Genomic DNA, 25,324 nt, shown 5'->3' on the forward strand with positions numbered 1-25,324 from the left:
TTGAATCCTGCTTGTGGGAGCAGAAGGGGCAGCAGCCTTGAGCTGGTGTGGGAACAAGGCTGCAGCTGAGCTGCACATCTCCACTTCTCCATGTGCTACAAGTTTCCTTAGCCAGGAGACCTGCAGATGTGCTTGACTTCCTCTCTGCTTCTGAGACTTTTCTAAATGAATAGGACCCACTTCTGTTAAATTCTTTAACTTTTAAACATGTTTTTATACCCCCTCGCCTCTTGTCTTCCTTCCCCAGAGATAGCCCAAGTGTTTTAGAAACAACATAGTCAACTGGAGCTCATTGAATAATTCAGCTGTTGCCTGAAGTGATAGGAAAAAGAGGACGACCCATTTAATAAATCAACCAGAGCTAAAAGCTCTGTGGTTTGTAAAAATGTTCATCTGCCCTCCCTTTGAACTACCCGAATTTCTCTTCTGCAGCGTGGGGGTTTTTTCCCTCTCAGTTGGATGTTCCCTGCTCTGGAAGGGAGCCTGATCTACCTGCAGGTTATCCTTGCAAGTTGGTTTTGTTAAGCAGCTTTTTTCCAGAGAGTACCTGGGGTTTGCTTCAGGGGCATGAGATGCTGTGAACCATTCAGGCCATCCCCACGGTGTTCCTGGATAACTTCCTCTCTTGTGGCTGCTTCCCTGTTACTCCTGCTGAGGGCTTCTGAAATATTCTGTCAAAGTCACTGCTGCAGCAGGAGCTCCCCAAGAGCTACCAGTGCCACCTCTGAGGTTCCTTGGCCAGTTTAAGCCCAAGAAATGAAGGCATTTGGGGGCCAGTGAGGTATGCTCTCTGAAGCAATTAAAAGTGACCTAGCCTTTTCATATATGTTTTTAGTTCTCTTCAAATAAATAAAAATTCTCAAAGTGAACTTTTATTTTTTGTTTGTGCACTGTGCCCGTTACCTAAAACGGGTCTAAGTGCAAGATACTGTCTTTAAGGGACATTGCTTAGAAATATGACTGTCTAGGGAAGTTCATAAACCTTTTGCTAAAGACATTCTTGTGTCTCTAGTCTGTGTCAGACTTCCAATTAATCCCTTTGGACAGGTTCTTGCCAGTATATCAGCGTGTTACTGTATAAATTGCTTTTTCATTGTTGCTGTAATTGTAAAATAATCCCTCTATTATACCCACCCAGTGATCACTGCATTCTCTTCTTGCTGAGCTGCAACATTTCTTGGTGCCTGGTGGTGTCCTGCCTGTTGAAATGAGAGATGTTTATTAAATTGGCTTTTCAGTTGTGGTTCAGTTGAAGAACTGGCAGAGTGATCAGTAGGAGAGACTTGCTACATGCTTTGAAACATCAACTCTCTTGTAGTTCATTGCTTTTTTGTTTTGTTTTAATGGTCCTTCCTTCGATCTCTGTAACTGGTCTCATGGAAACCATATCAGGTTACTGAGCTTTGTGTTCCAGGGGCTGCTGGAGATGAATTTGTGAACACTGCTGTGCATAAATAAATGATTGTAGGTTGGAAGTCAGGATCTGGGGAGAAATTATCTGTTTGCTTCTGTTGCCTGTTTTGACCAGAGAGCTGAATTAGCAGCTGAAATGTGTGCTGTGGTGTGTTAAACAGCATTGAATGGGAGGCTGCAGAGATAATCCTGGGGAGAGGCCATTGAGGTTGGGACTGAGCCTGGACAGGCTTTGCTGTTCTCCTCTCAGTGCTGAGGTGGTGGCTTTTTCAGTGAAGTTTAGTACCCTGTGAAGCATCCCAAACGTTTTGCTTAATCAAGAGGTAGATTGCAAGGTAGCACTGTGCTTGATAATTTTGAAGAGCTTTTGGCTGGTTTTGTTTTCTGCTGTGTTTCTTATTTTGTAAAAGGTTGGCTTGCTTCTCTGTAGCTGTAAGGCATTGCAACAAGAGGCTTCTTCCCCAGCCCTTCTCACCAGTGTATTCAAAAGTAAATTAAAATAAAAACCCACTGGGTGTTTCAGTTATTTTCTCTTGAAACACCATAAAATTCAGATGATTACTCCAGACATAAGTTAGGGACACTGAATAGTGTGTCTGGATTTTCTTGCACTCTTGTCTTGTGTCCAGGCTGGGAACTTGCTTGCCTGCCTTGGTTGGTGTGCTGTTGGCAGCCTGGGGTTCAAAAATGCCCCCAGGTACATGGGGTAAGTTTGAATAGTTAAAAAACCACAAAGAAATGGAGGCATCTCACATATCTTAATATATTTTACACTTCAGCCTTGAGAGAGCTCTTAGGATTTTGTTTTTGAACAACCTGAGCTTCCCTGAGAAGTGCAGGTCCTCAGTGGCAGGTGGTGGCACAGTCCCTTGCCATGTAAAGTCATCATTGCAGAAGTCATGCTGATAAAGTTGGCAACATCTGGCTGTGTGATGGGGAAGGATTGAGGAAAGGATGAATTGGTGTATAACAGAAAGCTGGAGTTTACCTATCAATGCTTGACAGGCTCTTCTTGGCTTAAACCACCCTCACCTTTCCCTGTAAATTAAGGTCTCCCCCTCACCCCCAGACTAAATACTGGGACTTTGTTCAAGCAGAAAGTACTAAATAAGGAAGAGTCAAACTGATGTGGCAAGAATGTAAAATACTGAGCTTCTTTCAAGTAATAGTTCTGAAATACAGCTTCTCCTGGTAAGGAAGCTTTCACTTGCTATGTGGAATGGTAGGACCAGTGACTGGTCTTGAAGTGCTCAATCTCTCATGCCTGCCACCAGGAGTGGTTTTATAGCCCATTTCTTCTTCAGGAAGTTATTTTGCAGTAATTATGGCTAATTTGGAGATGTTGCAGTGTATTTTCCAAAGAGAGACCAGATATTTTTTTGTTTTGGTATGGTTTGAAGCTCCATTTAAAGCTAAGCCTGCCAGTTTTCACAGATCAGCTTTAATTTTATTATCCTCACTTGCCATACCAACAGCAAGATATGTTATCAAATGTATGACCAGGCCAAGTCAATAAATTCTAAATGCATCCTAAATTATTTTCTGTCTGCCTTGCACATTTTTATGAGTTTGTTGAAAGGCTCACTTGATGCGTGTTCAGATGAGCAGGGGAAATTAAATTGTTTTCCCTTTTCTTTTCTCTTCCCTCCCCATGACAGAGTGATGTGCTTTGGCTTGAAATTACAAAATGTCTTTTAAAGATCTCTGAAGTAGACAACAGAATTGGTCTCAATGGTCCTTTTTCAAAAGGATATCTGGAAATGCTTTTTTTTTCCCCTATTCAGAAACTGAAAAGCTGATGGTTTTTTTTTTCCCTTGAAATATTTCTCTACTACTGAAAGGCTGTCCTTGCCTAATGGAAAATCCTTTATGCTAAAATAGGACAAAACATTCAAGGTGTATGATTTTCCTGCTATATCATTGTGATGCAGCCATGATATTTTTGTATTATCATATTGAGGAATCAAGCACATCAGGAGGTGATGATGTGTTCTAGTGAGTGGTTTGCTGTTGGCTGCAGCACAAGCCTTGTGTCCTCTCATGCTGCTGGGTGCAGCCACACATCTGCTTGGGCTGCTCCTGTGGAAACTGGTTCAAAACCACTTTGCTCCATCTTTCATCACCTCTGTAGATTGTTGTTTCACTGTTCACACTTTGCTGTGCATAGGAGATGAAATCTGTTTCCATAAGGTCTATTTGGTTGTTGTTACTCTAAGCAAAACAATAGGGTTGTGTTATTTCCAGATGTGCCTCTGCCTACGCTGGTGGGAGGAATACCAGGCATCAGGAGAACTTGAGGTCGTCTGAAAATGTTGCCCAGTAAAGTAGGGAAAAAACTTAAAAGTGATTAACCCAGTAAAACTGGGGCTACCCAGTGATTTATTTCATCTACATCAAATCAGCTTTAAAACAAAGAAGGTTTATGGTATCATTCAATCACTACATAATAACTTACTTATAAAGCCCCTCTTTTGACCAAGAAAATGGCTCTGCTGTAGACAGCTGGTCCCTGGCCCGTTAGTCTGTCAGAATGACTGCTGCTGTTGTGCTTGGCTGTTTGACAACCCAGGGAAATACTTGGGCAGGTTTCTGTAGGTAACCCCTGACATCCTTCAAGTGCAAAAACGTTTTGTTTCAAAGCTCAAGATACATCTTCATGCTGTGGTAGTGGAGCAGTTTGGCTGGCTCAGCTGGAGAGCAGCAGTTGCTGTGTGTTTGTGGGAGAAGGATGTGGCATTTTAAGGGAGAAGGATGATGCTGCTGGAAGGCCAGCAGCTCCTTGGCTGCCTGCCCTGGAGCCTGCCAGCAGATCCTGTGCCACCAGCCAGCCTCACCAGCACAGCAGATGGACACACCAGCGCTGTGGTGAGCTGTGCAGTAACAACGAGTGATGGCCTGTAGTGAGCCTCGTCTATTGATTAATTAGCATAGAAATCAGCAGCCAGGGTGAAAAGAAAAAGCAGTTTTCCCCAGAATGACCTCTGTAAAGTGAGTGAGCTGGTGAGCCACAGAAAGGACTGAAGAGGCTTTGTAAGAGAAGTGTGTATGTACAAAAGACAGTCAAAATTGGGTGTAAGACAAGAACATTTACAGAATGGTGCTCTAAAATGAGTTTACCAGCTCACATTCACATGACTGGGACATTGCTACAGGATTTGTACCTCTTACAACAGCCTCACTTTTCTTACTGTCCATATAAAGAAATAGGGATTTCACCCATGAGTGTATGTAGAGCTGGTTTCAGTTTGGAGACTAAAAAACTTTTTTTACTTTTCTGAGAAAAAGGTTTTCTAAAATCACATGAATGATCTGCAAGAGCAGAAAATACTTGAAGAGTTCATGTTAATGTTAAGATTGAGCTGAGGGACTTCAATCCTTTTGAAAAGACTTCTCACCATGTAGGAATAAGAAATATGTTTCTGAAATGCTTATTCCACCTTTGTAGATATGGAGTTTTCATTTGCTTGTCAGCTAAAAAATAAGAACTTCTCTAAGCTGGGTTGTTTTCTCCTTTGTAGTTTGCTTTTTGCCTTCCTTTGTTATTAAAGAGTCCAAGAGATGATTGTGTTGATACTTCCCAGGAGGAAAGAAGCTGCTATTAATATAGCAACTTCAGCAAAAATTTAGATTAGGCTTCTTGGCATTGAAACTGAGGCTCTACAAATAACACTTACAGCTTGAAAAGCTTCTTGTAAAGAAGATAAACATGTGTCTGTGCCTCTATTGATGGATGCCATTGGGGCAGTTTCTGTACACCCCTGTTTCTCAGGCTCTCTGTTATGCCATTGAAGGAGTCAAGAGTCTCACTTTGTCATCGTGTTCCCTATATACATCCCTGAAAATGAGCAATCCCTAGGATACACTGCCAAGTATGCTTAGAATAGCAGTGATGGACAGCAGGTTGCAAGAGGTGGTTTATTTTGGCCCAGTGCCTTTGATTGAAAGGGAATTGGTAATAAAAACTCTGAGGCAGAGCTCCTGTTGTATTTGACATCTGGAGAAGGTTGTTGTGAAAGGTGAAGAAGAAATGGCTGCTGCTCATGGTGGAAGAGGCTTTTCACAGTTACTGAATGGGAGTCTGAGTGTTTCAGGCACATACTGGAGGAGATGGATGTTGGGTGTCAGATGCTAAGGCAGGGTGGGCAGTGAGGAACCAGAGAGAAAATGCTGTTGAAAATACTGAAGGAGATCAGGACCTCTGCAGAAATAGTAGCTGATGTTGAGAATTTAAGAAGATTGACTAGAATCTAGAGTGCCTAGGGAAAGTTTAGCAAACACACGTGAATTTCAGCTGAATTGTGGGGAAAAAAGTGTGAGGGGAAGAGGACAAAGTGCAGCCTACAGGTTGTGTCATTTCACTGTTGGATGTTGGGATATTCTTATTGTCCTGAGAGGGAATTACAGTCAGTGTTCATGGCAGTTTAAAGTCCAGTGGAGTTAATCCTTCATGTTTGAGTTCAACAACATTTTGACTTTTAGTAGGAGCCTAAAGTGATATGCAACATCTGTGTAGAGCATTGCTGAAATTCCTGATAAATGAGTTCCAGAGGCAACCTTCCATTTGTGGGACATTTCACAAAATCTGCCACACAGAAAGGTTAAACTTTTTCAGCTGGGCTTTTCAATGGCCTGAAAAGTTAAAGAACCAGAGTTTTCTCTTTGGATGATGGAAGAGGCAGGAGTCTCTTTGTCAGACACTGATGGACTTTGGACTTAACTGCTGTTGCTGACCACCAGTGTGCCATAAGCTCAGGATGACTGGGGGCACTGAAGCACTGGGGAGTAATCTCTGGACAGTCTGTGCCTCAGTTTCCTCTATGAAATACATAGCCTTTAAAATGAATGCTGGCTTTGAATTTCCCATGATGTAGAGAAGGTAGTGATTGTGAAATTCAAAATATTGTTGGAAGGTGGTTGAATTATTTCAATTTGTATAATACAAATGGAAACAAGGCCTTTATTTGCTTGGGACATCTCCTGCAATACTGGAGAGCTAGTGATATCCCTGCTTTTGTCTCAAGGTCACTTCTGTCAATGCCATCCAGATGTGTATCCTCAGGCTTTGTGTAAACATGGTTTGCCCTGCATGGTGTTAATGGCTCTTAGGCTGTGTCCCAGCAGGGTCCCACCCTTGTGCTGCACCTCTGTGTTTATGCACTTCTGTGGCATTCACACTGCTCTGTTCATCTGTCATGTTTCAGCAATTTTGGGGGAATAAATGTTGCCTCCTTTCCTTTTTTGGGAGAGAAAAATTTAGAAAAAGAACTAAGAAGGATGTCATAGAATGACTGTGAGTAGGAGCAGATCTGAGCATTTTTGTCTCTGACTCTTTCTAGCAGCAGAGAAGCAGTAAATTTTTGAATAGGTAAAAGCAGTGCAGGGTTAACTGTTTTAGAAGTCATCTTATATTAAGATACTTGTGGTATTCAAAATGGATTGATCTAAATGGAGAGAAGTGGGGGCTCAGGACCCCATGCATACTCAGTGCACGGTGTCACAGGAATGGCAGTACCTGGGTGGGTGAACTCAGGTATTGCAGGACAGGAAGGTCAAATGCCTGCTCTTAGATGAACTTCTGTCACTCCTGGTCTTGCTTCTCTTGACAAGCACCAGGTGATTTTCAGTTAAGCTCAGGAAAAGGTCATGAAACATTTTTCCTCTTTGCTGCTGGATGGAGAAGGGACACTGTGTATGTGCAGTGTGGAGGATGAAACCAAGCATGTCCTCTTCAAAATACGGAATGTGATACTGCTGTTGTTCAAGGCATCAGTACTGAGATTGGTGTAGGAGATAACTGCTTTGAGCCAGCATGGCCACATTCCAATCAAAACTTCATTTTTTTGCCTTATTGTGTTGGCCTGAGCAAGTCAAATGTTTCCCAGTTTCCTGACCCAATTCTGTGTTGTGCCCCTGGGACAAGGTCTCTTGTATGCTTCTGTCTATTCAATGTGTTTGTGAGAGTTCCAGAACCATTTCAGAGATTGGGGAGAGTAGTATAGAACTCAATAAAAAGGATAATAAAAGCTTCCAGTTGGCTTTTTTCCCTACCTCTGACTTCTGTTTTCTTCTGATGTGTTTTTCCCAGCTGAGGCAAAGTGTTCCTTCATTTGAGCTGTTGCACAGCCATGGATTGAGCAGAGCTGTGCCTGAGACATGTAGGTATAGATGATAGCTCAGTGAGTTTCCTGATGAAAGGTGTCCTGCATCACCAAGTGATGGCAACTCAGGCTGGGCTTTCCATTTTAGGGCAGCTGCTGTGGTGTTGACCAGAGTTAGACTGCTTCAACTTCCCATAAGATCTTTAAAGTGAGGTGTGAAGAAATAGAAAGTGAATCCCATGAGGTTGTGGAAAAACAGCTTTTGAAAGATCAGAATGGCTCTTGGGGCACAGGGGTGGGTGGCAAGGGAAAAGTTTGACACTACCCAGTGCTGCTGATGCAGCATTCAGAGTGCAGCGGCCCAGCTGCAGAATGGGAAGTGAGCACATTTTTTCTCAGTTTTGAGAAGTGAAGTGGCTGAGAATCTGTAACTGTATGTTATGCTTAAATGCTTAACTGTAATGGAGTTGTAATTCAAATTTGGCCCTTGTCATTGTGGTTATTTATCCTGGTTTATAACATCCAAGTGGGAAGCTTGTCTGCCTTCAAACATTTTGCTTGCCTGATACTTAATTGTGCTTTAGTTGTATGAGACTTGGCTCCTGACTCAAATGATGCCACATTCATTCAATAGATTTGCTGGAGATGAATTTTCCTCTCAGGGCTAAATCTGGGACACAAGTCAAGTAAGTTCTGCTGGCCCAAACACAGGCTGAGCCCTTCACTGCAGGGTCAAAGTTCTGCACAGGATTTTGTAAGTGCACAAGAGCTGCTTCAGTTTTTTTCTTTTTCTTAATAACACAGCTGCTCTAAATAATGTGCCTACACAGCAGCTGGGAGGAAAAAATTTACAGACCAAGATGGTTGGCTTTTGTTTAACGTTTTTAATTGGCCGTTGGTGTGCTGTGTAAATTCACCCTGGCAGTCCTAACAATATTTGTGCAGGTTTAAGTCTTTTTGCTTTCTCACACCCAAATTACTGTAATTTCTAAGAAGAGCCTGTTGTTTCATACAAAATTTGTATACATTGTACAGTTGAACTTCTGTGGCTATATTGCAATGTAAGTTTTTGCCTCCTGTGTAAATCTTGAGATTAACAGCCCTGGTGCCTGCTGAAGTAATGATCTGCATCATTTCAGGTGCTCAGCGAACAGTCAAGAAGAAAGCATTTGGTAGTTCCTATGCTGTTGCTGCATGGAAAATCAGTTTCACTATTTTCAAATGCTTAAATTCATTATCAGCTTAAGAAGCTTTTCTTGCAGAAATGGAGGGATTGGTTAATTACTCTGCTTTAATTGCAGTCACAAATGGTACATACTTGCCCCTTCCCAGGGCCACAAGTGATTCCATGGCTAAAAACTGCACTGTGAGGGAGGCAATTAAAGGGAATTATTTCAATAAACAGTTTGTACTGAAGCCTTTGACTCCCCACACCCACCCACCCTGACTGCTGTTTGGAAATACTTGAGGAAAGCACCACTCCCTCAGTAGGAACTCAAGCGTGGCTGGGGCTTTGTTTTGATTTGCTCCAGTTGTGTTTTGCCACTTGGAGTGATGTTGTGATGGGCTTGTCTACCAAGAAAAAGGCTCCCAGACATGTTGCCATTTCTGGTTTTCTCCAAGGCTCCAGCTATTGTAGTCCACCTGAAGATTAGCTCACTCCTCAGAAGCAGGAGAGCAGTGTTTGAACTGCTAATGCAGCCTCTCAGGCCAGTCCATGTGCTGACTTCAATTACCATCTCCAAGAAAAGTGCCTCTGTTTGAGGAACACTTAATCATATGCTAACATCACCAGAAAAAGGTGTAGTTATCTTCTGAGCTATATAAATGCCAAACTGAAATGAAGCATAGAAAGGTGAAATGTACTTTTTCTTAAGGGAATCACAAAGTGCTGTGCCTTTCTGAAAGGGAGTGGATGCAGGATATAATTGAGGTCGTGTAGGAGGTGCAGGTGCAATTCCTTGTGCCCTCTTGAAGGTGTGTTGCCCTTGTTTCCCAGGTGAGCTCTATTGTGCATTTATAGACATCCTGATTTTCAGAGGAACAGTTGTTGCAGCTGTAGGCAAAATAATTCAGAAGCAACAGGTGAGGAGGAAAAGGGAAGTGGGTTAATAATGAAACAATTCACCTGTTCTCTGCCGTTGGGAATATTGTCCTTGTTCATGCTGGAAGGTGACTTTTTTTCCTGAAATAAATTGGAAAGTTAAGGGTAACCGTCCCAAAATCCACGCAAAGGCTATGGAAGAATGATGGTAGAAGAGACAGGAAGCTTTCACAAAGCTGTGCTGTATTGAGCTGTGGAGTGACTGAACATTCTCAAGAGGGTCAGGGACCCCATAAACCTGGGCAGGGCTGCAGGGGACAGACCCCCAGTGGGCAGAAGGCTGGGTAGGCTGGATGGGTGTCTTCTCTCTCTGATCTTGGCTTATGCTGAATGAGCTTATTATGTACATGCTCATAATGAATTAGATAAACAGTCAAATAATTAACAAAGCAGGCGCTTAAATGGTTATTGCGTGGTTTAGAGCTGACTTTATTTAGATGAATGAGGTAGTTCATTCTACTATTATCTGAGCCCTAGCAAAAAGGATTTTTTCCTCCCCTCTCTTTTTAATGATTAAACACCACAAACAGAAAATGCACTGTGGCTTTTGCTGGAAAGACAGCACAATGGTCTGCTTCCTTCAGAGGGAGTTCATCAGTGACTCACATGCAACTTCTGAAAATACTGTCTTAGTTTTCTGAAATGTCAAAAAATTCTCAGGGTCTTTGATACAATAGATCATCAAGTCATGAAATGTGGATATTTGGCTTACTGTCTAATTAGATCACGTCTGTAGCACAATATTCCAGGTACTGCTAGACTATACTTAGAAGTCTGTCTTCATTTTTGCCATTTTCTGTGCTGCTGATTCTTTTTCCTCAACTAGTTTTTAGCCCCAAGTAATCAGTCAGCAGAGCAGCTTACCCTGGAATGCTCATGGATTCTTTCTGCAACCCCTGGTCAGCTGTAGGACTCCAGATACCTCACACTCTGTGACTTGGCCCCAAACTGCAGATCTTTCATTTTTCACTGTACTTCATAATCTCTTTCTATGTTGTGTGCTTTTCATGGTTCTTACTCAGTACAGATAATTTAACAAGACTTGCAAGCTGTTTGCTTTAGCTTTCATTCTTTCACACACACCATGTGTAGCCTATTGCCTCTGCCAATGAAAAAGAAAAGCAGTCACCAGAGCTGTAGACCCCTGACCTCAATTCTGCAGGTTTTCTCTTTTACCTGTTGCAGTACAGCATCCTGTCTGTGCAGGGCTTGGATCTTGTGTAAAAATTCAAGGGCAGCCAGAGGGGTGAATCAGATTACTGCAAAAGCTGACCGAGTTTCTGATGCTCTAAGGTATGTCACAGATGGGATTTTTCCCTCGTTCTTTTCTTTTTTTTTTTTTTTTTTTAAGAGCAAAGGGAGAAAGACTTATGACATTGACCATGACTGTGCAGATCAGTCCTTGGAGTGAATGATCTGTGTATCTGTCTGGAATGGTTTTTTTTTTAAAGGTGTTACCAGAGAGACAAAATCAGCTGTCACACAAAGCCTGCCTTGGGAGAACATTATTAGTAAATCCCTAGATGTGGACTGTTCTTCAGAAATATCAATCAAGGCAGTTTTATTTCCCTGTTTCCTTTTGCATGGGGAGGGTGTGTGTTTTCATCTGCCCTTCCCTTACTAAACCCTTCACCCTTTTGGTACTGCCCTGGTCATCTGGCTAGATTTTGCTAAGACTGTTACCTCCCACCATTCCCAGAGCATCTCAAAGATCTGGAAGAGCAACTGGATGGAAAAAAGTTGGGCTTAGTGGACTTCCTTTATCAGAAGGCAAATTTCAGGCAGGAAACAAGGCATTTAAGCACGTTCCCTAAAAATGCTTGGTTTTATTTTTTTCTTTGTACTTCAGGTTTTTTTCTGTGCTCCATATATAAAATGGTCAAAGGTTTTTGGCATATTCTCCTGAATTCCCATTGCAAACTTTAATGTCAAAGAAAAAAAGCTGTGAATTTGGACAGATGCATTTGGATAGATGTGCTGGTCTGTGTGGTATATTTAAGTTTAAATTTTATATATTACAGTTGTCCTTGCATGGATTTTATTATTATTAAAAGTGGCTTCTCTCCAGAGTAATTGCTCTGCTTTGCTAGTGGTTTAATTTAATTTCAAAAGAGCATTGTTTTTCCTTCAGGACAGTATTTGTGTCAGGAGTTACACCGAGAAGCTGTGGCTGTACCTTTCCCACAGTCAGCCTCCAGGTAAAGTACAGCTACAAAAGACATCAAGGACTCATCTGATCAGCCTGTACTGGGAAAGTAAAAGTTGGACTCAGAAACTTTTTGAGAGCTTTTGCTGTATTTATATCTCACAAGAAGTTACTAGCATTTCTTGTCTGGGGAGATCTTTGCAGGAAGTTCCCTTTAACTCTGTTGTGAAGAACCTTCAAGAACAGAGAAGCAGATAGGCGAGGTAAATCTAAATCAAATGTCTTTGTTCCTCCGATGGCCAAATGCGGATTTAGGGATATATTCAAATGTAGCTGTGGCTTCTTCCCCATTTCCCAGACCCTGCTAGGTGAATTCCCCTCCCTCTGGCTGATGCTCTCACCTTGGGACAGTTGAGCTGCAGCAGCTCCTCGTGGCCCACTGGAAGAAGCTCCTCTGGGTGCCTTCAGAGCTGGAGCTTCTGCCAGGCTGCCCTTTGGGCTCTGCTCAGCCACTCCCCAGGGCTGCTCTGCAGACATGACAGAACAAATGGGACATTTTTCAAAGCGCCAGGCAGGAGTTGTTGTGGATCTCATCTTTCACCATCAACTGAATTGTCTCTGCATGCAGATCCCACTTCAGCATGGACCTCATACAGGTGCCTCCTCCATCCTCAGTTGCCGTGCTCCCAGGGTGAAGCTGACAGGACAAATCATATCTTCACATCTTCTCACCTAGTCTGATTTAGTTAATAAATAGATAAAATTATGTTTGCAAATTAGTTCACTGGATAACAGTTACCTTGTATGATAGAAGACAGGATTTGATCTGGCATGCACTTTGTGTATTTGAAATAATTTTTCCTAATCCTTTGATTAAAATCTTTGACTCCCCAGCTATTCTGCTGAGACTGAAAAATACTGCAATGTTTTAATATCTCTAGCTGGATTTTGCGTGATATTCTTGTTCTTTTTTCTTCAAAGCAAGCAGTGAAGAGACAGAGGAAAAAGGAAAGCCCAGCAGCCCGAAGCTGTGTACAGTTGATATGCTTGGAAATTAATCATTAATGTCTTTCAGGTGGGCAGTAAATGTGTTACGAAGTCTTCTGTATCTGCATGCAGGGTAGTGAACCAAAACTAAGTGAAGTGCATGGAAAAGATCCCTTCAAGCCTGAATCCTTGAAGAGCAAAGAGTTGTCTCTAGGAACAGTCTGTACACATGGGCTTATTGAGGTTATGCTGCTGTGCTGTTGTGCATAGTTACTGCTTCTCCAATTCCTTTCTGTAGGTTTATGCTGTATCAGAGTGGCTGGAAACTGAACATTTACCTTTTTTTACTGTTGTATGCCTTTTACTAGCATTTGGAAGAGAAATATATCCTCCTAAAATAACTGTCAAATGACTTAATCATTGGGTGGGGCAGATATGCTGAATTAAAGAGGAGCAGTTCATTGCTTTAAGAGAGGTTTGCCATCTCTTGGAAAGATGAAGTGCTATATGTGTTGCCATGTGGCATGTTGCAAATCTTTCAGAAACAGCTCTCCCAGACAGGAGGAATCATCCCACCTTTTCCATTTGCAGTGTTGTAAGCACAGTGTTGTGCACTGCTGTTTTACATGGGTCACTTCAGAAGTCTTGCTTGTCATATGCCCATTATCAAGTGAAAATATGTTTGCCAGACAGGTAGCACAGATCCTGCTGACTCTATTTGCAGCCTGCCTTGCAGAGGATGTTATTATCTGAAAGTAGCTTTAATTTTTGTTCTAGTTATTTTGTACTTGCAAAGAAATGATTAACAAGGCCTCTGATTTAGGAACATGATTTTATGCTTCTCGCTGCTGCTTACCAGCATGACCATCTTCCTCTGTAGGAAGCTGTTTTGAACAGATCACAATTACACCTGTTTATATTGATAAATGTTTCTTTTGTGATATACTTTAACCATTTCCTGCAGTAGAATTGAGGTTGTACATTTAGGCTGTCTTCAGCTTCATTTTCTTGAGGTTCTAAGCTGAAGAAGCTCAAGCCTGTGCTAAAATGTGTTTACAAGAGGGTGCTTGTAGGACTGCTCTCCCCCCCTCTGCTACTGCAGGCTGAGCACAGGCCATGTGGAATTAAATAATGGCATTATGGCTGCACCTGAGACCTGTCTGTGAGAGCAGTTTCTGTCGGAATGATGTCAGATGCCTGGTCCTTGGGCCTGCCCAGCTTGCAGTAAGCAGTGTGTTGCAGTGTGGTGGTACAGTGGTAAAATCTTGGAGCACAGTATTTTAATATAGCTGAGACACTCCTTTTCTATTGCAGAGACAACTTCAGGCTATTTCTGCCAGGGAGCCAGGGTGAGCAGCACTGCCTGTGTCAGGGATGCTGCTGCTGCAGCCTGAGTTCGCCACTGGGTGTGGTAATTACAGCTGTTGATATTCAGGTTTCTGAATTGGACTGAGTGGGTGTTGCATACGTGAGGGAATGCTGAAATTGGAGACCTGCACTAAATAAACATCAAAGGTCTCTGAATTTGCTAGGAAGGCTGCCATAATGAGTGCTTGTCCTCCATACTCTGACAAAGGGTTTTCTGGCCTCTGCCCTGTGTGGGTGCATCCAGGGGCGTTAGGAGAGGTGGCATTGCAGTGGAGAGGGAATGTCTTGGAGAGTAAATTGTCTGTCTCAGAGATGAGGATGCACAGCCTGTGGTGACATGTGCTTAAAAGAGGGAAATTGCAGGATTGCTCTCCCTCTTCAGCTGCTACAGTCTGAGCTTACACAGAGAGGCTGGTGCAGGATGAGTGCTGGAGTACTAGGAATGACGGGAGCTGTGGTCCCTGCCAGCTGACACTGACATGTGTTAAATAGTGTCTCATTGAGAGATTGATAACATTAGAAAAATTGTGTCATTGAACAGAGTTGTGCCAAATGTAGTCAGAATCCAAAAATACCTTTCCTGCACTGGCGAAAGGGTGTGGGAGAGAATGTGATGGATGTAAAGGTTGGTTTGATAGTAGTGGCAGCAGTTGCTAGAACAGGTTGGTGTAAGGGATGTAACAGTGTGTGAAAGGAACAGCCAAGGTTACTGCTGGTGAGGGGCCAAGAGATGAGTGATGGCCTCAGCTCAGCACCTCCTCAGCTTCTGCTGTGTATCACACTTGTGGCTGAAGTAAGAGTGTGTGTTGGCCTTTTAAAAAATTATTATGGATTGGAGATTTTAAATGTGCTTTCCATGTCTTCAGCCACAGGTGGATACACTGTGAATTTGATGAATACAAAAACATAAATTAGTTTTTCAGATTGACTGAAGTGTTCTGATGAACCTCCTGGGTAGTCACCATGCCTGACACCTTTCAGTAACAACAGGGCTTCAGTCTTAGAAGCACAGCAGAGCATATGGGGAGCCAATTAATTCAGTAGATATTAATTAATAAACACATTTCCTCTGGGGAAAACCTTTTAGCACATCCACTGTTTGGCCCAAGATTGGGCTTGCACGCATGAATGGATAGCAAACATGCTTTCCTGAATTGTCACTTGTTATTTCTTGATGGGCTGGGGAGTGCCTCCCCCAGGCTGCTGCTGGCAGGCTTTGGGAGGGAGAGCAGCCTGCAGCTGATGCTGGAGCTGGCTCAGGCACCAGCACTGTCACACACCCCTGATGGCAGCACACATCAGCTCTGCAGGCTGAGCTCTCTTTGTGTGGAGCTCCTTCAGCCCTGTGTGCAGTGCAGTGATCAGCTCTGGGACAGCTGCTGGGGTCCTGAGGCAAGACCTGCACAGAGCTGCTGTGGGGTGGCCAGGGCATTGTGGAGCCTCTCTCTTGCAGTGCAGCAGCTGTTTGCATCCTCTGTGCCCTGCACTGGCTGAGCAGGGCAGGCTGGATGGTTCATACACCCTGCAGGGCAACTCACCTGAGTTCCAAACCTCCACAAACTCGTGTTCTTCTGGAAGTAAATCCATTGTTCTGTCATCACATTCATACTGCTCCGAGGGTAAGAACAGTGAACATTTCTGCTGGAGCCATGGTTATTGATGATGAAGACTTCAACATCTCTGCACCTGTTCCTGATAATTAATTAGTTCTCTTGTAAAACTTTCTTAGGAGAATCAAGATCCAAATGGTTTACTAAAGGTTTTTGCCGCTGACCATTTGAACTTGCTTGACTGCTCAAACTGGAAAATGCTGCATAATATTATAAGAAGTTATTTTCACTGATATTCTCTTCTGCCATGGGATTTTTGCTGCAGGTGTGAAGGTGATGTTCCTGAAGCAGCTCACTCACTGATTTGTTCTTTTTGTTCTAAAAAGTTGCCATTTTAATAATGTAAAATTCCAATAGATTAATTATACAGACTTGTACTGAAATTTGCTTCTCTTCCCACTGAGTGTGAAGACAGAAGCCTACTATGGAAAACCACCTTCATTGCAAAATATGGCAGTGCTTCAGAATTGGCAGAGTGCTGAGGTGTGACCTTAGTGGTAGAGGACTGGACCAGAAGTGCTTGCTACCTTCATGGTTTCTTAGATTCTTAGCATTACATTAAATACTCTCCATTAAAAAATGGTTTTATTTCTTGTGGTGCGTGTGCAGGTGTGAAGTTGTGAAGAGAAGAATTTTTTTCATGAAAGTCTGTAAAGAATGTAAAGGCTTCTCTGATGATTTCACTTCCTCTTAGAGAAGTTATGGTATAAAATGCATGATGAAAAGATTTTGTCTATTATATATTTAATAATAAGTAAAATTTCTAAAGCATTTGATATTTAAATATGCTACTTGAACTTCATGGAAGAAACAGTCAAGTGCCCCTTAAGTGCTCATTCACTGTGTATTTATTACTTATCAAAATGTTACCTGTCTTTTCCAGCCACATGGGTAACCTTTCCTGCTTGGTACTTGCAGCCTGTATCCTTAGCAGAGAAAAATACTAATCCCTGATGAGTGCAACTGAATGATGGGTGAAGTCAGCAGAAATCTTTCTACACAGTGAGCTGGCAGGGCAGGTTTGTAAGCCAGCAAACTGCAGTGCTTTGCAAAATATTATGGCTCCAAAAGCACAATGAATTATGTCTACCAGATTCACAAAGCTGGGATTAAGAGTAGCTGCAATGTCTGCTGCTGAGGGTACATAGAGCACATTATGTGGTCTATTTTCTGGGTTTCTAAACACATTTTAGATGTGTACTCACAGCCTGTTATAATATACTTGGTGGCTTTTGTGAAGTGAATGATAAGGTTATACTTTGGTTTCATGTAATTTTGCAAATGGAACTGTGCTCAGTTTAAACTTCTGGCAAAAATTAGTTTTCTGTGTTTTTTTCCTGCGATCAGAGTTGCTGATGATTCCTTGTTCAGGAGTCAGTTTAATTTCTGCGTGTGTGAGCTGATAAATGGTGGGAGGCTGTAAATGCTGATGTGTTTGGTCACTGTTGACACAGATAATTTAATTAAGTGTAGAATCAGACTAGCTTTCTGCCTGTGGGGCGTGAAGTGTTCATGGTGTTGGACACAATTTGCTGTTCAGGATGGATATCTCTGTCTTCCACCCGGGTAACTAGATGGGTACATTTGCTCTTCCTGATGTGCTGTCATCCCTTGTAAGCAAGATTTATTAATTTGGCTCCATCTTTGTGTTGTGTTGTTCTTGTGCTTCCCTGGTATTCATTGCTTGGGGCAATATTCTCTTGCCAGTCCTCAGCCAGAGCTCTGAGCTGTCCTGCCTGGGGGCTGGAAGTGCTGGGACTGGCACAGGAGTTCCTGATGTGGGAGATGGGTTGTGATACATCTGGCTCTGAGCTCTCCTCCCCTTTCTGTCCTTCCCTGAATTAATCACTTGCACACCACCATGGGACAGTTCAGACCCATTCTGTTCATGCTGAGCTGATCCAGAAGTGTCCCCAAGTCACACACAGGGCATCGTGCAGTTGCCTGAGTGTTCACTTGTGTCAAATCAAATACTGGGCTTGTGCTCAGGTTTCTTGTGTTTTATAATCTCTTCCCTGTCAGTACAAGATACACATCTAATGAGAGCTTAGCAACAAAAACATAGTCTAGGCAAACCACATAAAAAGCCAAAGAATGACATTATGGTGTTTGGAAAGCCTTAATAAAGAATCTTAATATACTGCCCTGTGTGGAGGGAGCTACTGCTCGCCAGAAGATTTATGTGGTGAACAAAAGCACTGTTAACAGGATGGAATTAAAAACTGAAATATTTCTTTCATACTTTTCCCCTCCTTCTCTTTTCCTGCCACTTTTTTTTTCATGTGAAAGCCACTGATTTGGCTTCCACATGACACTCTGCTCATTTATGGGTTCAGTCTCTTCTCATTTTTATCTGTCCTCCCTTTTCCCTGACGTGCTTTATTGTTTGCTTTTGCCCTCCCTGGATAGACTCATGCATTTTGTAATGCTTTTTCTCCTCTGTTCCTCTTTTTCTGGCGTTCTTCAGGCTGCAGCATTGCTTTTGCAACTGTTTGCCAAACTTACCATCTTCCATGCATATGCTTATCTGTTACTAACTGCAATACTCCTGATTTAGCAAACTGAGATGTAGAATATTATGGATTTCTGTCAGATGAATTTATTTGTTAACAATTTGTTAATATAATTGAGTGATGGGTTAGTCCAAGTCAGCAAATCTGACTTGTGGGTTCAACAGCACTTTTGGAGATGTTTTTTGCTGCTGGAGACTCTGGGAAGGAATTAGAAGACATTGGCTTTCTCTTGGGAAAAAAATAAACCCACAAGCTGAAAACCAAAGTGGGATGAACCCTGCCAGTGTGTGTTTCTGAGAATATTCCCAGTGCTGTGCTCAGGGTGAGTCCTGAGGCAGGAACAGTTTTTATGGCAGGGTGTTCCTAGTGAGTGGTGGACTTGCTGCTGCTGGATTTGTAGTGATTGAGTCTGTCTTGCTGTTAAAAAAGATGGGTGGGATGAATGTTTATCATTGATTCCTTGTAAAGAATTGGGAGAAAAACAAAACAGCTTCATTTGAACTCCAGGAAAGACAGCTGTGTGTATAGATGATTCCAGTACAGCTAATGCTTTATGGAGGACTTTGGTTTATTTCTGCCAAAATTTTAGTAGTGGAGGTGGGTCACAGGAAAGCCTATAAAGGAGAGGAGTCAAGATGGGGTACCTACCTGGGTGCTGCATTCTCTGCCAGGAGAGGTGAAAATGGCATGGCCTGTGCAGGCCTGATTTACAAAAGGAATCTAACAGAGGAACAGCATTTGTGTGAAAGGGAAGCTGTCGCTGCTGCCAGGGTGCATGGAGGGATTTAGGAACTTGGAGTGGTTCTGGCCAGGCTATGAGCAAGCTGCCTAGGAGTTTAGTAACACACCATATCCTATTTGCAGCCTCAGCTTGGCAAGGCTTCTCTGGAAAAATTAAAGATTCTGTTTTCTGGCATAAAACCATAACAAGGAGTGGGAGGGAAGTGCAGCTGTCCTGTCCTTAGGTTCAAACAGCTTGTCTTGCCAACTGCAGAGAAGTGCAGCCTTCAGAGCATGAGTTTAGTTTGTGACTGATGGTTGTTAATAGCAAGTCCTTAATTTCCTCCTGATCTCTTGTTTTGATCTGTGTCTGTTTAATTGAGAAATGGCTCTATCTCAAAAGCCCTCTGAGAACCTGCTTAAAAGTGATTTAGACTGCTGCCCAGAAAGCTGACTCTTGGGCTGCATCATGTCTCAGTATTCATCATATTTGAATTCCATTGTAAAGTCCCAAATAAAAACACATCAGAAATAATAATAAAAAGGTACTATGTAAATAATTGAACACTTGGCAAACGTGATAGGATTTTACAATTCCAGTGCTTTAATGTAGAAGAGCTGACTGTATACACAGTGCCAGGAGGAGTGAGTGGTCATAGAAAGATGCCTATTTCCAGCAAGTATGTGGAACATTAGCCAGAGCTGATGACAAATGGAAAAAGCTAAACACATTTAACTAAGAAATTGAGAGCTATTTTACTTTGCTGGTGAAGGTATTTACCTCTGGGCAAGTGACTTCCACCTTAGCTTAAATTACTTTTTCCTTTTTGAGATTCATGCTGTAATAGCAGTCCTTGCTGAATGGGTGCTGTCGATATTGAGCACTCTTATTATAAACTGAATGGAGCCAGTGGTTTCCCATTCATTTTCTAGGTGACAGTGCCTGGATAAAGGGTGCTCATCCTTCCTCTTTTCCCCTTCAGTTCCTGGTTCCTGCTGTCCCACAGCTGTTCCAGTTGTGCTGGCAGGTCAGGTTTTTGGAGCTGTGCTGCAGACAGCAAAGGCTGGGAATGGGACACACAGTCCTTCCTGGGCAGTGGTTTCTCAGTTGACACAGTGCTCTGGTTTGCAGTTTGGCCTTGCTTGAAGTGCTACTGACAGCTGAGAAGGGGCTCACTGGTGGGAGGAGAGGCAACTCCATAGGCAAAAGATGAACAGGTGCCATTAGCCCCTTCTCTGGCCAACAGAAATCTCTTGATTGCATGAAAAAGTAGTTTACTGAGGGGAGGGTGGAGGGGATGGAGAATTCCTTCACATGCTTTAAATAATTTATTCTCAGCCTGAAAAATCTTCAGAGTGTGGTAGCAGTCAAGTGTGAGGAGTTGTGTGCATGCAGGTGAGCACCTCTCCATTATCAGGTTTATCAGTAAATAGAAACATTTTTCTTAAAAATAATTAGGCCCAACCTATTCAGCAGCAAATTTTTTCCATATGTTTCTTCTTTACTTGCACAATTCACACTTGCTGTCTTAAAATTAAATGTGTGTGTGGCTTGTCAGTCTTCACCACAGACACTGGTTAAACCTTTCTCTCCGAACGGCTCTCCATCAGCTTTCCATTATACCTTTAGGCACTTGACCTGTAATCAAATCACTCCTTGACCTTCTTCTGAGGTTAACAGCTGGACCTTAGGTGTGAAAGAGAGACCTCTGGTCCTCCTGTTCTCTGGCTGTTCTCTTGGGTGTGCTCTGACCCCAGTGAAGTGCATCCACATCCTTCCACAGCGGTGGATATGAGAACTGAACATGTTCTTATGCAGGATTTTCATATCCAAGTGCTCACCTTTTTTGTTTGTTTTGGTTTTTGTTGTTTTTGTTTTGGAGTTGGTTTTTTGTTTGGTCTTGGTGGGTTTTTTTGGTTTTGTTTTGTTTTTTCCTTGCTTTTTTTCTTTCCATACTGTTTATTGCTAGTTTAGCACAGGCAGTTCCCTCTTCCCAATGTGTGAGGTCTGCCATGTACAAGTAGGGGTAATAAGGTCAGTCTTAGGGAATAAACAGAAAATGTGTGATATAAACAGACTGCTGGACAAAAAACCATCAAACCATCAGTGAACTCTCTTGGGTAGTTGAAATAGCACAGTAACTGCACTGCACTTGGGAAAATTGTCTTTGTGCTGGAATCTCTTCCATTTGGAAGATTTACAGCAGTCAGAGCAGCCTTTGGCTTTGTTGACTTGTTTGCATCTTTTGGTGTTCCAATGGATTTGTACCTATCCAGGGCCCTCCTGCACAGTTCAGTTCCTTTCCTGCTGTCCCTTTCCTGCTCCCTGGGGTTGCCCAGCAAAAGGAGCCAGGCTGGGTCAGAGGTGTTCCCACCTTCCTGCTGTGCCGTGTGCAGGCCGTGGCTTTGGTGGGGGGCTGGAATGGGGTAGGATGCAGAGGGAAGAAGCAGTGAGTGATTTACCAGGGATCATCTCCTGGGAGCTGTTTGGGCTGACACAGTCCTGCTGCCTCCCTGCCAGGCAGAGCTGCCCTGGGGCTTAATAGTGGGAGACCCTGGCAGGCACAGTCCTGGTGAGATGGGTGATAGGATTTATTGTCAATTGCTTTGTATTCCCTAGAATGAGAAATAATTTATTTTAAGGAACAGCTTTCTTGGAATGCAGGCTTAAACAATCATCAGTGGTCTGTTTGTTCTGTTTCCCTCGGGATTAGAAAAGTTTTTTGTTTGTTTTTTTTTTTGGCATTTTTTTGCTTTTTGTGTTGTGTGTTTTTCCACAAAAAGCATTTTTGTGGCGTAGTTCAGCTCTACCAGCAAGATTGTGGGTGGGTGAGGAGATGAGTTAAATTTAACACTGATCTGATATGGCTCCTAGGACACTCAAATAATGCTCCAGCCTTGGTCGTAATTCAAAGAATGCAGGGATGGTTTAGATCTGCCTTGAAGTTAAAAGCAATTCTCTAAGGTAGTTTTGTAGCCGTGCAAGTGGGCGTGTGTGTGTTAGCCTAGAACTGGCTGCGTCTGGCAGGCTTTGGTTTAACTCACTAATGATGTGTGAAGGTGACTGGGGTAGAGTCTGGGACACACAGACTGCAGAAAGAAACCTGCTCTCACCTGCCAAACTGACAGTTGTTTTTTTTGTTTTAGATGAAGGACCTAGCTTGTACTTCTGACTCCCATGTGCATGTAAGTTTGTGGACTTGATCTCTAGTAACACATGCATCCATTTAATTTGTGATCCAAACTCTGTGGGGTCTGGAAGAAATGAAATCTGAATGCTTGTCTTGCAGAAAGGAATGTAAAATTAGTCATTCCACACCATCCTTAATGCCAGTGCTATAGAGGCAGCAGGTGGAGATGAAGGAAAAAACTTGGTGGAAAATTATAATCCATGATGTAACCTCGTCCCACTAAAAATTTCCCTAATTTAGCCTTGGTTAGTTCATCTGAAAGACTCCAGAGAGGAAACAAGTCAGATCTGTTTTGGGTTTGGTCAAAGATTAGGCATGCAGATTTCCATTGTATTTGTCTTTGGGAGGTAGTTTGGCAAATTGCAGTGAACTCTCTGTACAAATCTTGGTGAGAAACAATAATTTCCTGCTCAGTTTCCTACTGGGCAGGCTGTCTACAGTTAAGGGAAGGAGAGCTCTGTGTGCCAGGTGCTCTTTCTTTTTTGGGGTTCGGTTTTTGTTCTTTTTTTGGGTTTTGGTGGGGGTTTTTTTTGTTTGGTTTTTTTTGGCTTTTTTTTTTCTTTTTGGGTTTTTGTCCTGTATAGTTTTCATATTACAAATAATGACTTATGCTTCTATTTTACTACTTGATCTTGCTGAACTGCTGGGAGAAAAAAGGTTATGACTAAGGGACTGAATGATGACTTGTGATACCCTTGTCCTATTCTGGGTTCTACACAGAGTACTTACACTGGGGCTTTGAGGCCTGGATTCATCCTCCAGCTTTAATGCTTCCTTGAAGCACTTGATATAATTTCTGTGTGGAATCAGTGGCAGGAGCTGGATATGTCCAAGTAATTTAGTCTGTGCAAGTTCTGTTTTCTGAGGCTCCTACTCTTCTTTTTGACTAACAAGAAAGAATTAAGTTATCCTGCATTTAGATACCTTGCTAAGCTGCCTGAAGTTAAATGGTGTGAATTTGAACCTATTACTCATCCGTTTCCCCATCTGGAAGTTGTGTGTCCTCGGACTTCCTTCCCAGGAGCTGTTGAGGTGAGCAGACAGCTCTGTCACATTGCAGCACTGCTGCCCTTTGCAGTGCTAAGCTGCTGGTGATGGTTTTGTTCAGAAAATCCAGGAGCATGTGTGGTTTCCTGAGCATTACCTTAATGTAGTGGCACTGATTAACATGTAAGTTTTAAGTGCATATCATCCCATCAGTTGAAGTTGACTGAGATGTAATGTCTTGACATCCGTGGTTAACACCCAGTCAATCTGAAAAGCAGGGCAAGGCAATAGAGAGCCCTGAGAGACACCTTGTCAGAGTGACAAATTGCCCTTTCTCATTCAAAAAACCAGCTTGCATGGCAGTACTAAACAGCTCCTGGAGAAAGGGGAGGAGAGCATGGGAAAAATACCCTATTTGTTTAGGCCTTCCCATGTATTTTTTGTTTGTTGCTCAGACTTGAAGCTCTTTGTTTTCCTTAGTCTGAAACAACTTAACAGCAGGTTGAGAGGGGCAAAGCCTCTGGGATTCTGCCTCTCCCACTTCTCGTTCTTAATAAAGTGTTTACAATCTCCTTCAGTTTCCTAGCTTTGTATGGAAAAGTTCAGTGGGTCAGTTTTCCCTTTAGCTTCATCCATCATTCCAGTCAATTAGAAATAGTTGAGGGCCAATTGCCCGGTCTTCCATTAACTGAGACACTTCAGATTGTTTAAAATAGCATAAAAGGCTCTTTGTTGACCGTGGGGCAGGCGCTGGATTTGCCCGTTGATGGGCAGCTACCGCGTGGCTGAACAGAGCCCCAGTGTGTCCTGCTGTACTTGAGGGATGGATATTGCTGCTCCAGGCCTTGGCTGGCCTTTGATTCCTTCTCCTTCACCTCCTGCTCTCCCTGAAAGGTGTGATGCCTTCAAAGGGTGAATTACCATGCCTGCTTCCCAAAAAACCCGCTCCTCTTTGTGGCTTTTCAGAGCTCCTGTAGTGAAGGGTTTTCTCCAGTTGCTGAAATGTTCCTTTTAACCTTGGTGCTTTAAAAGCTCTTGGCATTATTTGTTCCTTGCTTGTCGTGTGTGTTTCTGGAGGACAAAGGAAGTGTGTAAGTGTTCAGGAAACAGTTGGTGCATTGTGGTGTGGGGCTGAGTTCATTCTGGTACCCCGTGCCAGGACAGCCTGCTTTCATTTGGGGCTAACATTTCCCTTCTGTTCTGAACTGACCAGCCTTAGGGGAGAGCTTGTCAGAGCTCCAGCAGAGCTTTGGGCTTTCTCATAGGTTGATGTGTTTGGGTTCACATGGAAGTGCACTGAATACATTGTATACATGCATATACATAAATATATATATATTTATGTATATAAACCCCACACTTTATTTCACATGAGAAAACAGAAAAGTAAGTTTACTAAATGGAGGTTTGTTTATCTGCAGCAAAGTACATATTTATGTATTCCCATATTTAAGTCATTCTCTGTATTGTAGACTCCCCTTCCAGCATCATGTGTGCCTGGGTTTCAGTACAGGCTAGTCCATGTGCTTTTTGTTGTTCTAGAGCCACCCTGCTTGAGTGTGCCATCATTTGATCCCAGTTTTGGCACAATGTTTCCCCAGACATGAAGAATTTGGGTAGGTCTGGCTATGTCCTTGTGCTTTGGTGCTGAAGACTTGGACCTCACTGTGCTTTTTGAGCTGGGGAAAGAGCTTGTGGCAGTCCCTGAACTTCAGGTCTCCTTGTGCTTGCAGAAGGTGCTCTGCCCTGCAGTAGTGCAAGCACTGAGTGTATGAGGACTCACCTGGTTTTGAACAGCAAACTAGAAAGAGTGGGAAGGTCTCCTGAACTGCTGCCCCTCAGGGGACAGAGGCTCGGTGGTGGGCCTGAGCTGCTCAGCTTGGAATCCAGCTTTTGCACTGCAAAGATGCACAGAAAGCTCTCAGGACAAATCAAGGCAGAGAGCACAGCAGGGATCTTGAGGCTGTGGTGAAAGAAGGGTGCTCTGACAAGGCTGGAGGCTGTGATAACCAGATTTGAGAGTCTTTAGCTGCTGGAGTTGATCTTGTACTAGAAAAAGTCTACCCCAAGTACACCAAGTTCTACAAATTCCATCAGTGATTTCCTTCTTCTCTGATGTCCCAGTCTGATGCAGATCTCAACACAGACTTTTTTTTTCAGCAGCTGTGTTCCTGCAGATTTGCCTTT

General features: G+C 42.9%; 1 protein-coding gene across 11 annotated transcripts in view; it reads left to right on the forward strand.

Annotated features, from left to right (window-relative positions):
• The window catches only part of ARVCF (ARVCF delta catenin family member), a 248,041-nt gene that overhangs the window by 130,821 nt on the left and 91,896 nt on the right, over positions 1–25,324 (forward strand). For 8 of the 11 annotated variants that reach the window (XM_058036945.1, XM_058036944.1, XM_058036953.1 and 5 more), the window contains one exon: positions 22,107–22,145. The exons of the other annotated variants lie outside the window; for them this stretch is intronic. In XM_058036945.1, the coding sequence (XP_057892928.1) occupies positions 22,107–22,145 (39 nt within the window). The remainder of the gene's footprint in view (positions 1–22,106; positions 22,146–25,324) is intronic. 11 annotated transcript variants of the gene reach the window in all.

This window comes from Melospiza georgiana, chromosome 18, assembly GCF_028018845.1.
Source record: "Melospiza georgiana isolate bMelGeo1 chromosome 18, bMelGeo1.pri, whole genome shotgun sequence".
In the NCBI taxonomy this organism is placed as follows: Eukaryota; Metazoa; Chordata; class Aves; order Passeriformes; family Passerellidae; genus Melospiza; species Melospiza georgiana.